The sequence below is a fragment of the Etheostoma spectabile genome, chromosome 12 (genome assembly GCF_008692095.1).
Source record: "Etheostoma spectabile isolate EspeVRDwgs_2016 chromosome 12, UIUC_Espe_1.0, whole genome shotgun sequence".
Lineage (NCBI taxonomy): Eukaryota > Metazoa > Chordata > Actinopteri > Perciformes > Percidae > Etheostoma > Etheostoma spectabile.
Window position 1 is genome coordinate 17,144,349 of NC_045744.1, and position 13,890 is coordinate 17,158,238.

Below are 13,890 nucleotides of genomic sequence, written 5' to 3' on the forward strand. Positions count from 1 at the left end.
TTTTACACACTTTAATTAAGCAAAATTACAGAATGTAAAATTTATCACAAAACACACACGTCTGGAACAGCTAAACCGTGAGTAAATGTCAAGCAAGGTGTGTGGTATAATATTTTATTCTCATATTTTATGGAATACAAAGCCCCCGACCCCGCTGCCCCAAAAAAGTGTGCACATCAGATCTGGTGGAAACTATTCAAGGACAAGGGAGAGAATAGGCGAGAGACAAAAGGAAGTTGCTTTATGGGTGCGGAATTGTACGACTGCAATTTAATGTGAGGTTGATTTAAAAAGTATAAGTCATCATGAATGACCCTTTTAAAAAAAAAAGTAGCAAAATCTGGCTCCAGTCAGTTGATAAAAAGGGCTGCAGCTGGGACAGCTGAACAGAAACAGATTAAACGAAGCATAAGTTTCCATTTTGAAAAAATAAACTTCTTTTCATTGATCTTTTCCATTTTGCCTACAAGGACGTAATCAATCATGTGCAACAATAATTTAGCTTTACATGACTGTCGATTTAGTCGCTTTTCTATTTGTTTACATAATCTCTTGCTAAACTGCACAAAAGGAATGAAATATTTCCTCCAAGTGGACTTGGGAGAGAAACAAAAGGATAACAATTATACAAAAGAAAGACAAATAGCAGAAGGGATAAGAAAAACAGCCAGCAGGGCTAACAATGAATGCAACCATTAAATGTACTAGCAGCCAACCTAGGTCCAAAAATGTAGGCCTTTTTACCCCAAAATGGCTTTTAAACATCGGAGTGTATTTGACATAACTAGCCATAACATCCCAGTGAATCTGTACCACTGGAACCATGACACGGATCAGTTCCCATCAATTGGGACAAAATAGCTGAAGCACATTTAAGTATTTTCAGAAAGGTCTGGCCAAAAAAAGACTCTTCGCTAATCTCATGTAAAACCAACCAGCTTGAAGACACACTGAGATGGCTAAACCACAGACAAGTATAGTGAATTAAAAATAACATTAGTAACATCACTGCCATTGAATCCATACATTTCAATGCATGACTAAGTCCATTTCAGAAGATTGGGGAGCAACCCCAAAACGGTGTCACACCAATTATGAGATGGTTTGAATTCATTATCCCAAAATGAATTGTAATCTTTTCCTGACCACTACACATCAAACACACCAGAAAACAAGTTAACCCAATACAATACACACAATCCAAGATTCACAGTCCGAAAAGGTGCTGTATGGAAAGAGCCTCAGGTCCTCTATGTCCACTGGTTAAAAGGTCCGACTCTGTGAAGCGGCAGTTTCACCTTTCAGTGAAAGCAATTACTGTGCTGGACACTGGAAAAAAGATTTTTTTTATTTTAAAAAGAAAAGAAAAGAAAAAAAAGGACATGTTCGGGATTATCGAGCTTCACCTTGCCAGCCGCCACCTTATTTGTCTAACAGCTTTTCTCAGTTACTCAGGTGGGGAGAGTAAACGGGCTGCGGCAGCTTGCTGTCTAAGTCTATTCCTCTTTTTCAATCATTACTTCAATCCATCCATCCCAGTCCTTTCTTCTCTGGTCAGGTCCTCACACCATGTAGGAGTTTTGGTTCTTCAGCTTGTCCAGCTCTTTGCTCTGCTGCCTCAGAAACAAGATTCTGTGGTCGAGGAGAAAACAAGTGCATGTGAACGTGTGCTGTAAATGGCCGCATCAGCTAAAATGTGAATGCAAATGTGGAACATTTGCCTCACCTCTGTTCCCTCAGTGTGGCTTGGATTTCACAGACTCGGACCAGGGAGCGGAGGTTTTTCATCTCTGTGCAGATCTCAGACATGTACAAGCTGCCCATGTTGTGGAGGTCCTCGTGCAACCGAGCCGCCTGGCGGAGAGGGACGAGTGCTTATTGTCAAGTCACAACTTTATATTTACAAAATACTAATTATTGATACATAGTATTGCATAGTATTGCAATATTTTCCGTAGCAATACTTAATCAATACACAGACTCCACATATCAATCTATTATTATGTATGTATTGGTCAGTTCCTGAGTAAAAAGTGAGATTAATAAAGAGAAATTTATCGTTTTAGATAAAACAGATGTTGACAAAGTTTTCCTTTGGGGACATAATTTGAAACTGGGAAAAATATGAAGTTACAAAAAATGTAATCCACTGCGATATATCGGAGAATATCGGAATATGTTTAATACTGCAATAATATCGTACCGTGCCATAAATTTCATGATGATGTTGTATCGTGAAGCATCTGGTGATTCCAACCCCTTCTGCTTAGTTGTCATGGAGATAATTTAGCTATTATGGTTTATTGCAACAGCTAAGAACTGCCACAAGATGAGCTTGAAAGCTTTGGAAACACCAAAGTAAGTAGATCTTGTGATTACTTTTTTTTTTTGTCAAAGACTAAAAGTCTGTATTTGTGCCAGCCGCTCCACGGAGCGGTTCTGCTTTTGTAGCGCCGTAATGATGCTACAGCTATAACAAACAGTGGTAACTGGTAACACTCCCTTGCTCTGTAACATAGACATCTCTGTGGTAGATTGTACCTGTTTCTCAGTGTTCTCTGAAGGCCATCCTTGGATATGTCTGATGAGGCTCTCATCAAAATGAGTTGCAAGGGTCGGGGTGAATGAGCCGGGGTTGTCGCCCTGGGATTGGCTGGTGCTGCCTGAGGGGACATGGGGCAGCGCAGCACCAGCTATGTTTGATCCCGTGCACAGCATCTCCTGGCTGGTAGAGCAAGACAAGTAATTATTGGGGTGAAGAGGCTGTAAATAGATTACATCCAGCTGCGGTTTGGGCATATTACCAGTAGTCAAGGATATAAGGATTGATATGTCTCTAGTAAAAGAAAGTAATAGACAGGATATTTGACCACATCACACCCACACACACACACACACACACACACACACACACACACACACCCACACACACACACACACACCACACACAACACACACACACACACCACACACACACACACACACCACCACACACACCACACACACACACACACACACACACACACACACACACACACACACACACACACACACACACACAAAACAGGAGTATTATCTGATAAGATGAAAGTAGTTAAAAATCATCCCATTGTATAAATCTAGTGATTCACATATGTTCAATAACTATAGACCAATATCTCTGCTTTTTCAATTTGTCAAAAGGCTAGATAATTTCATTGACAGAAACAATTTACTAATGGACAGTCAGTATGGATTCAGATGAGGTAGGTCAATGCCTATGGCACTTATTGAGTTAGTTGAAAGATTATCAAATTGTGTTGAAAATAAAACTATGCAGTAAGGATTTGCATTGATCAGAAAAGGGCTTTAGATGCTGTAGATCACGAAATCCTGTTATCATTTAAGAGGACATTGTATGTTTAAGCAATCTCTTGTGGAAACTGCTGTTAAAAGCATGTGTGTTTCAGTTTGTGGGGTGACCTTACGGAACGGACTGAACAACAACATCAAACTGAGCCATAATATCATTCAGTTCAAAAACAGATTTAAAAGAAATCCTTACTTGACCAATACAGTAAATAGATCTAAACAGAGGAACCAAATTGTAATTTCAAGGTATTATTGAACTGAAAGACTGTATGCTGTATTTGCATATCTAATTACTTTGTGATGGTATGATTTTGTGAAATAAGGGGCAGGACCAAATAAGCCATTTGCTTCTGCCTGCTCCTCCTCGAACACACAAACACACACAATTGGTTGTTTTATTTATGGTTTTAAAATGTTGTTTTGTCTTGCAACATTGTTGACTGTTCGAGATAAATAAATGAAATGAGAGACTGCAAATTATTCAGCCCATAGCATTTTTTTTCTCATTTTTCATCACTTTAGAATAACTCAAACACTTACCATCATATTTTTGATTACATTTGGGTTAATAACCAACTTTAACAGTGTGTTTAGCACTTAACAGCCATGAAAGGTCTAAGTGTGGCCCTATAATATTACGTCATAAATGCTGGATATGCATTTATGTAATGGTAGGTCTCCATATTGGATTTGTGCAAGAATAAATTACTTTCCCTATTGTTTATATATCTTTCCAGAAAACTTTACTCTAAATAATACACTCTTTGGAACTAATTTCTACCAAACTAAAAGGTAACCATGGAAACTGTTTGGGACATGCTATTGAAGTTTGTAAAATGTATTTTTGTAATTCAGGTGTCCTTTTACTTGTAAAACGGCCTTTTTGGTTTTTAATTGTTTGCTTCACCTCTAACCAATCCATCCTCACAAACAAATAGGGCTGCAACTAATGATCATTTTAACAGTTGATTAATCTGTTGAATATTAGTTGTTTGGTCTATTAAATGTCACAAAATGGTGAAAAATGTGGATCAATGTTTCCCAAAAGCCCGAGATGACTTTCTCAAATGTCTTGTTTTGTCCACAACTCAAGTATTCAGTTTACTGTCACAGAGGAGTGAAGAAACTAGAAAATATCCACATTTATTACATGGCTTGGTTGAATTCTAATGTAGAATGCGGTCTGTTATTTTCTTGATAACAGACCGTTGCCATAGACACAGTTCTGTTCACTCTGGACCGCTATTAATCAATCCGTTGAAAGAAGTCAAGATAATTTTTCAGCAAAGAGTGGGGAAACGTGGAGCAACTTCTGTCCTCCAATTCAAGCAATGACAGCAGATCTGGTGAGCGTCTATCGCTACATCTTTATATACCGTCTATGATCGTTGCGCAGTAACAGCCGTAGAGACAAAAGGGAAACAAGATGAATGAGTACATAAATGTCAACTTAAACATTACCAAAGAAGCCATTCACTGTGTCTCACTGTTAATGAAAATGTTCAGTTTAATATGAAGTAGAGAAGCTGATAACCCGTAGGCTCACTACAACGCTCCAGTCAATGTTGTGTCAATTCTTGCAGTGATTAAAACAGCAGCTGGGTAATTTGTCCACCAGGGCAGCACCCAATAAAATATATGGCTACTACCACAGCCCTTAAGGTGGTGTTGAGTAATAGACAAAGGGTTGCATTAAACAGCTACAGAGTTTACGTTGCTATGGATGCAGGATTCCAACCATAGAGCGGAAGCGATACAATTGTATTTCTATCAATAACCATACCTTCTCTGCTGGAGAGTTCTGGGGTCCTCTGGACGCTTCTCTGCGGTCTGAGACAGGGGGACTGATCCTTGTTTACCTGAAGACATGCTGCCCTGAAGAGGGAAGGACCAACGGCAAGAGAGAAAGAAATATGAATGAAAACCAGCAAAAGAAAATTTAGCAGAAAAGGGCAATCATAACAATGTGGAGAAGAGAAGGTGGGGGTGTGTTGCGAGCAACGGGACATACTCCGACATTCTTCAAACTGGACTTTTCTGTTACTTTTGCTCCTGCGACTCACCCTTGTTTGTGAGGATGCGATGCTGCCAGGGTGCACGCCAAGAAGGGATTTCTGGTTGCTCTGTGGCGTGCCGTTGCGTGGTGAGACGTACGGCCGCGGCGATGATGCGTCTGACGTCAGGGAGACGGGGGACTGACTGGAGTGCTGGGCTGCAATTGGAGGACGTAGAATCAGTACAGAGGAAAAGAAGGTTCATTACGATGCTTTCCCTTCCCAGTGGCAGTAATGGTCCTCATGAAAACCCTTTGCCCAATTCCCTTGCTTGCTTTCAAATGGGAATAATCAGTTTAGCAACAAGGTAGCAAAATCTGACAACCCAAGCACATTAAAAGGCTAGTCATGGAATAAAGGGCTTTCAGGTTGGACACAAGAAGACTTGTGTCATCTTTTGCTGGCACACTTGTTGCGATTTCTATGCAACACATCCTCTGTTCCAGCAGAGAAGGCTCATTGGAATACATGGGAGGACAGCTGTTGTTTTCCCACATAGCTATAGTCAATCTGAAAAAGCGATAAATGCAGTTAACTTGCATAAAATGCAGAATTGTACTGACTGAAGGTCAAGACCAAACTGTGTATTACACTGCATTTAAAAACAACTGGCGGGGAGAGAAGGATCCTTTTATAAAAAATAAAAAAAGTTAGTGAAGCAGATGGTAAGAAACAGAGAGGAGGCCGTACCTTGGTTGGAGTGCTGAGCAGCTGAGAGCAGAGCAGTGATGTTGAAAGCAGGTCCAGCACTGAGGAGCTTATGAAGCACAGACCGCAAGGAAGCTTGGGTGACAGCAGCTGCCAAGACTGGAGGGAGGAGAGAGACAGAGACAGACAGACAGACAGACAGACACATATTGTTATGTCAGAAAACAAAGTTAAGATTAAAAAAAAAAAACTATTCAGTGGAAAGATTTGTCTTTTTTAAAAACAGCCACTGGAGTCATTGTACTACTATTAAACAACAATCATGCCTGTATGTCAGGTTCACACAGAATAGTTAAAAGTTCATAACTGCCAGGTTAATAACAGCAGAACACGTCTGCCTTTGCTAACGGGGTCAAAACACACACGCACACATATAAGTGACGGAAAGATATTGACATATTTTATCAGTGCGTTAATTCATGGTTGCTTGACAGGTGGTTCAATCCATCTCAAACCCTTGTTACCTTAGCAAAAAAAGGCTACAAACAACCCTCTCTTTAGGAGCCGGTGTTATAGTGCTACACTCTCCACTCAAAAGAAGATCACATGCAATTGTCTGGTTGTTGAATATAATACTATCCACACTTTTTCAAAATGTAAGTTCAAAATGTTGGGGGCTCCAGTGCGAAATCTAGTGTGGAAATTAGGGATAGACCGATTATCGCCCCTGGCCGATCACCAGGCGGTTTATTGGCATTTTGTAGATTATCTGCAGTTCCATTTTTATTTGCCCAATAACCTAGAAAGTTAATTAATTAAAAAGTGCGCTACTTCTGCTCCGCTACAGCTCTGTGTATGTCCCTCTGCTTTGGTTTCCCTCACCACGGAGTCTGATTTAATGTCCCGTCCACAACACTATCTGACTATCTTTTACTGTGTGTAAAACTGTGTGTGTTTTATGTTGAAAGTAGTAAATAATTGCTTAAAAGCATTTAAACAAGGTTTACTGTAACATTGCAAAATCTTAATTTTGACCTAAAGCTTTTTGTTTTCACTGTAAATTCACATCCTTGAAAAAAACAATATTGGTTGATCCCTAATGGAAATGTTACGTTGTATGTGTCTACAATGAAAATTCAAGATCTGGGTGAAACTACCGAGAAAGACACTATGGAAGTCAGCTGTGTGAAAGTGACATCTTGTGTTTCTTTAATCGGTTGTGCCCTCACCTTCATTGAGTTTGGCCATGTCCATGCTGCCGTTGTTCATCTGCAGAGTGGCCTGCAGCGCTGGGAGCAGCTGATGCAGGAGGGCTGGGTCCTGCAGCAGTGCTGGTGACGGGGACTGGACAGACTGTGGCCCCTGCCCCGAAGAGGAGGAGGACATGGCCGAGGGGGTGGAACCCAAAGCACCAGGAGCAGAGTTCAGGCTCTGAGAAGAGGAGGAAGAGGAGGAATGGCCGGAGTTGGATGCTGTGGACTGGTCCCCTGATGTTGTCTCTGTGGAGAGGAGCAGAGCAGGAGAACAAAGCATTACAATATTTGTCAGGGAAATTTGTGCACAAGACATATCTAGTAAATGAACACAAACACAATCATAATTTTGGAGAGGATGACATTGTAAAAACTTGGACCACGTTGCTTAGGTTGTATAATTCTGCTAGACTTACTAGTTGAGGCTTTGTCCTGCAAGGCCTCTTGTCTATAGTCCATGTCCCTGGGGAAACTATTCGCCGCCATCTTGACTGGGTCTTTCGGTCGTTGTTCCCTGATGCACAACAATCAGAAAACAGTGAAAACATGCAGGATGCAGTTAGACTCTGTACACTAAGCTAACAATCTTCTGGTTCACTGCTTGATCTTGTAATGTGCGGCTGCATGAGAACCTCGATTACTGTTTCAGGTTGAAAATTGAATTGGCTTTTAGTGTATGTATTTCAGTATTTTATTTTAAGAGGGCTTGCCTTTCCAACAGGTCCTTGGGCTTCTCCCACTGGGAGACCTCAGTTCTACAGTTGTAGTAGTACTTCTTCCCAGAGGAGCTGATGTGTTCTGTCCAGTCATCTGCTGGGTCCTGGTGCTGAGAGAGACAAGACATGACACCTTAGAAAGCTTTATGGCTGTTATGACAAGTTAAAGAGTACCTAGGGCTATGCAATTAATCACTTTTTTATAAAATCAATTTTGGCTTGTAACAATCACAAAAAATAAACATTTCGTACACCGCTGACAGAGCTATTGCCCCTGTTCCGTTAGTTTTTTTGTTGTTGTTGTTTTTTTAATGTCCCAAAGTTGTAATTACACGACTCTGCAGAGCTGTCTGCTGCACTGAACTCAAGAACAGTAATCAGCTCGCTGACCACTTTGAGGGCAAGCAACTGAAACTGTGACAGGACTCGTGAAGTCATACCAGATAAACAAAAGCGTGAGTACAGCATTTCCTCCTCAGGCTGAGTAACAAACGGCAACAAAAGCCTCGGCAGCTGATTTACCATGGAAACCGCGTGAAATATGACAGCTACAGTCACTTGGAAAATAGTGTTATGGGCACTGAATTTGATGAATTTACAGTTTATCAGACCCCAGATGAAACAATAAACTAATATTAGTGAACCACATAGTAAAACTTTAAAATGTTATTCTAATCCAAAGACTTCTATAAGAGTCACTAGATCCTGGAATGTAATTGTCAGATATATGATGCTTTTAGAAACAATTGAAAATAACAATTTTCTTAAGTCCTAAATGTTCAGGCTACATGGAAGGGAATGGACATTAGCAACAACATGTATGAAAAATAGTCAGCAGCTATGTTAACTGATGACTTGCAGGTAAATGAGCTATGCTTCTCTAAGTCTATGATCTTTTGATAAGTAAGCGTCCATGTTCATTTAGTAGGTAAGCATCCCTCACCTGCCTTTTGAATATATATTTGTCACCTGCTCGTAGAACCCATACTGTGTATGCACATTTAACTTTAGATTTGTAAAAAGTGTTTCTTTGTCGTCTTGTCATGATGTCGCCTTTACACACGCACCGCTTTCCACACTCTACTCACTTCAAAATGATAACTAATAACTAGTGCTGTCAGTTTAACGCGGTATCGCAAACCCATTTTAACGGTGTCAATTGTTTTATTGCGAGATTAACGTTCTTTTTGGCCTAGCAAGCTTTGTAGTTTTTTTTACACATGCTGTTGCAACAACTAGTAACATTAAAAAAACTACAACACCACACCGGATCTAGTTAAACCGGAAACAAAACAGGCACACCGCACACATTTATTTGGGCTGGCAAGCTGGCCAAAGAGTAGTAACGTTACGTTTTGACGGGATAAAAGAGAAAAATGTGCAATTAATTGCGAGTTAACTATGACATTAATGTGATTAAACCGGGGTGGTGGATCCCCTCTTCAAAAAAGGGGGAGCAGAGGGTGTGTGCCAATTACAGGGGTATCACACTTCTCAGCCTCCCTGGTAAAGTCTACTCCAAGGTGGGAATGGAGGGTTCGGCCGATAGTCGAACCTCGAATTGAAGAGGAACAATGCGGATTCCGTCCTGGCCGTGGAACAACGGATCAGATCTTCATTATCGCAAGGATCCTGGACGGAGCCTGGACGGAGCCTGGACGTAGCCTGGGAGTATGCCCAACCAGTCTACATGTGTGTTTTCTGGATCTGGAGAAAGGCGTATGACTTGGTCCTCCTGGAAATACTGTGGGAGGTGCTGCGGGAGTATGGGGTGAGGGGGTCCCTTCTCAGGACCATCCAACCTCTGTATGACCAAAGCGAGAGCTGTGTCCGGGTTCTCGGCAGTAAGTCGGACTCGTTCCAGGTGAGGGTTGGCCTCCGCCAGGGCTGCGCTTTGTCACCAATACTGTTTGTAATATTTATGGACAGGATATCGAGGCGTAGTCGGGGTGGGGAGGAGTTGCAGTTCCGTGGGCTCAGGATCTCATCGTTGCTTTTTGCAAATGATGTGGTCCTGATGGAATTATCGGCCAGTGACCTTCAGCACTCACTGGATCGGTTCGCAGCCGAGTGTGAAGCGGCTGGGATGAAGATCAGCGCCTCTAAATCTGAGGCCATGGTTCTCAGCAGGAAACCAATAGAGTGCCCTCTTCAGGTAGGGAATGAGTCCTTACCCCGAGTGAAGGAGTTTAAATACCTTGGTGTCTTGTTGTGAGGGGACCATGGAGCAGGAGATTGGTCGGAGAATCGGAGCAGCGGGTGCGGTTATACATTCAGTTTATTACACCGTTGTGACAAAAAGAGAGCTGAGCCAGAAAGCAAAGCTCTCGATCTACCGGCCTACCCTCACCTACGGTCATGAAGGCTGGGTCATGACCGAAAGAACGAGATCCAGGGTACAAGCAGTTTGGGGTTCCCTGCTGGAGCTGCTGCCCCCGTGACCCAATACCGGATAAACGGATGGATGGATGGATTAATGTGATTAAATACTTTAATCATTTGACAACACTACTAATAACAGTATACATCAACACTGGGTTCCGAAACAACATCAAATATTGAGTATCAGGCCTTATTGCTCAGTACATCCAGATACTGAGTGACATATAATAAGAATTGAATATTTTAACATGGAACTCTTACATCTCATCAGACCATCTACTCTATAGAAGGAGCCTGTTACATAAGATTCAATCACGCATGGGTGTTAAGACAAAAAATGTCTGCACAGAGAGAAAGAGAGATATTTCTACATAATGTCTTGCATACCATGTTCCAAGTAGGGTGACAGCAATTTCTACACAAAATGCTGAGAGTATATCATTAGATAACACTGGACAACGCCTTACCCTGTCCGCAGGCTTGCTCTGAGTCGCATGCGAGTCAGAGCCATGGTGGGAGCTGTTGCTGTGAGAGTTCTCCTGAGGAGAGCTGCTGGTCCCTGTAACAAAGCCATGTATCAAGTAAGAGTTGGGAAGAAAAAAATGTTTGTCAGGGTATTGGATGTTAGTGACAGCATCAACTGCCAAATTGGAAACGCTTTGTTTGCATTTTTCACATTGAAGCAGCAAATAGCTATATTGTGATCTGATGGCAGTGAGAGGACAAAATAGTGTAAAGCTTCACTTTCCACGTTAATGTTATGCTTTTCGTCAAACTCTGCATCCACGTCTGCTCAAACGTGATAAGGGTTAAGAGTGCATATATGACAAAACAAGTCCACACAGTATGTCAGAGATCAACACAGAAAGAATGCCATAATTAACATTGACGATGCTGATCAGAAAAATGTATTTGTTGATTAACGTACACACAATTGATTACATTTAGCTGAGGCTGAGAGCTGAAAGTTTGCCTGCAGCCACAAGCATCTGATGTTACTATTTGTCTGAGGTGCAGGATCAAGATGCTGCCTTTTCCCTATAGCAAACTTTTAAAAGAAAACGTGCATGCATTTGTAGGACCACCAGATCCTAATAATTGCCCCTTGTGGGATGAGTAAAAGTTGTTGAATTGAATTGATTCAGGCTTACCATTTTTTCCTCTAACGGCGTGAGAGGTTTTGGCCTTGCCATGTCCTGTGCCGTCTCCCTGCCTGCTGCCAGGACTTTCGTCGGAGCGTCGCAGCATCTTGTAAGGGGGTGTGGGGTCTGATGAGCCATCGCGCACTTTGTCATAGCAGTGAAGGCTGCTGGACTGGCTCTTTGGCTGAGATTTATGGGTCTAGATTGAATAAAGCATGGCACAAAGAGTTGTTTTGATGGGTAGTTTTTGTAATCTTTCCCTTTTTTTGTTTAAGTAAATATAAATGTGAAATGTGTGTGTCCGTAACATATATAAAAATATAAGTGTACAGCCAAAGTTCTTTGTTGACAGGAAGTCATTTAAAAGCTGGTAACATCACTTTGAGGCGATGTAAAAATGTGTGCCTGATGCTGTATCACCACAACATGAATTTAAGAGAAAACTTTGGCCGGTTTTACAAGAACATTACACTAGGGCTGCAACAACAAATCGATCAAATTTGATTATTAAAATAGTTGACAATGAATTTCATTATGGATTTGTTGTATCATGCGACTATTAAGACACTCAATAAGTCGGAAATGTTTGAGTATAAAGAGTTGAGCTCAGAGCAAAAAAAAAAAAAAAAAAAGAGCAGAACGGAAGTAGAGGAAGGACCATTGGAGAGACCCGTAACGTTGTTCCTAAACACATGGCGGAGGCAGAGAAATCAGTACGACCTACATCATCCAAGGTGTGGAAGCATTTCACAGTAAATAAATCAAAAAAGTGTGTTAATTGCAAGATACGCAAAAATAAGCTTCAGGTGAACTTGGGTGGGTGGGTGTCTGTTTTTGTTTGTGTGTCTTGTCTGTATCTGCTCTTTGGGTTGCTTACCAATTACACAACTAGAAAAAAAAACAAAAAAACAGGAAACCATGAGGCTTGGGAAGGGAAGTGCATCATGTACGCCACAGCAAGCTGCTGTCTTGACGGATAGTATCCTCGTCATTGACATGAGGCCTTTGACTGGTTGAAGATGACAGCTTTTTTTTTTTTTATTACCTTAACAGGTCAGGGATGTTCAAGGAGCAACCTGTTTCTGCACTCTTAAGTTTTTTTTCAGTTCTGTCAGTTCTGTTTTTAAATAAACGGTTGCAAATGAATGCTTTTTTTTATCAGATTCGGCAAAAAAAATAATCAACAGATTAATCGCTTATTGAAGCAATCGTTAGTCGCAGCCCTACATTACACAAAATGCCACAGCAATTTTGTGATAGCTATGTAGATTGAATGTAAACAAAGTTGTAGTGGTTTAATTTGTTCAACCGTATTATTAAGTGCCAATATAATTGGGAATTTAACTGAAAGTGCTACTTAATTTGAATGTAAACGTTAGTAGAAAGTAATGACAGGTGACCTAAATTGTTATATGTCATACCTGATAGGATTGCGAATCCCTTCTGTCGTTGCACCTGTTGATATACACAGAACAAAAAGTATTGTAAGACAGTTTGCATTTTTACGGCTTTTTTACTTAGCAACATACTTTCTGGAGCTTATTTAGCTACTGTTAGCTAAGTTAGCGTGATTTGCCACCTTAGCAACAGCTGCTTGCTCTACCGTTAGTAGTAAATACCGATCATGTTTAAAACGTATCGTAGCTACATATTGTGACCTATACACCCACGGTTTACCATTATTACGTTAGCTTACATTACGTTAATTGATAAGCTACAGAAAATATCCGGAACCCAGAGCTAATTGCAAACTGTTAGCTCGTAGCACTGATAGCTAGCTAGCTAACGGTTACAGGCAACACGAATAATCAACCTAGCTACATATGGAGAAAAAAATAGGTAAACCCTACGAATAACTTTAAACATGTCATGATTTGTGTTTGATTTACCCATCGCTGACTCTTGTTGGTTTCCTTGCATACATCACCATCAAGGCCGTGGTGGTGGTGTGTGTGTGTGTGTGTGAGGGGGAACCGTGGCCTCCTGTCTGTCTGCTTTTCACAGCTCTCTTTTCTTCAGCTTCCTGATATCTGCACTCAGTCTGTCCTACCACACAAAAACCTACAAGCAGTGCACCGAGCACCAGCACTGCATAGCGGGTGGTCTTTATTGCAAACCACCCTCAGTGCATCGTCTGGCATGTAGATACGGCTTGGCTCGGCCGATGTAGCTCAGCAAAAAGCAGCAGAGTCAGGAGGAAACGGTGAAGACGGACTCCTCGGTAATGTTTAGCTAGAAAAAAAGAAGTTCCTGTTGTATTTTCAAATTATAAGAACCAGATTGAGTAAAGAGAGGTACCACAACGAAAAAAAATAATACATTAGGTAAACTTGTTCAAATGCCA

The 13,890-nt window shown here is 41.2% G+C and overlaps 1 protein-coding gene across 1 annotated transcript; it reads right to left on the reverse strand.

Moving 5' to 3' along the window:
• Positions 1–326: 326 nt before the first annotated feature.
• LOC116698923 (WW domain-containing adapter protein with coiled-coil) lies at positions 327–13,689 on the reverse strand. Its single transcript, XM_032531169.1, has 13 exons — positions 13,436–13,689; positions 12,968–13,001; positions 11,556–11,745; positions 10,872–10,963; positions 8,017–8,132; positions 7,723–7,820; positions 7,283–7,552; positions 6,096–6,212; positions 5,415–5,563; positions 5,135–5,226; positions 2,542–2,725; positions 1,727–1,854; positions 327–1,632 (listed from the first exon to the last, which is right to left on the reverse strand). Exons 1-13 carry the CDS (start codon positions 13,474–13,476, stop codon positions 1,563–1,565), a joined length of 1,581 nt encoding a protein of 526 aa, XP_032387060.1. The 5' UTR covers positions 13,477–13,689; the 3' UTR covers positions 327–1,562.
• Between the last annotated feature and the right edge of the window lie 201 nt (positions 13,690–13,890).

Bases quoted from the DNA above. Each gene is read 5' to 3' on its own strand.
- LOC116698923 (XM_032531169.1), bottom strand. From the start codon at position 13,476: ATGGTGATGTATGCAAGGAAACCAACAAGAGTCAGCGATGG. The intron at 5,564-6,095 runs GTACGGCCTCCT...CTCCAATTGCAG, and splicing joins TGCTCAGCACTCCAACCAAG to CCCAGCACTCCAGTCAGTCC. The intron at 1,855-2,541 runs GTACAATCTACC...CCTCTCCGCCAG, and splicing joins CAGAGAACACTGAGAAACAG to GCGGCTCGGTTGCACGAGGA.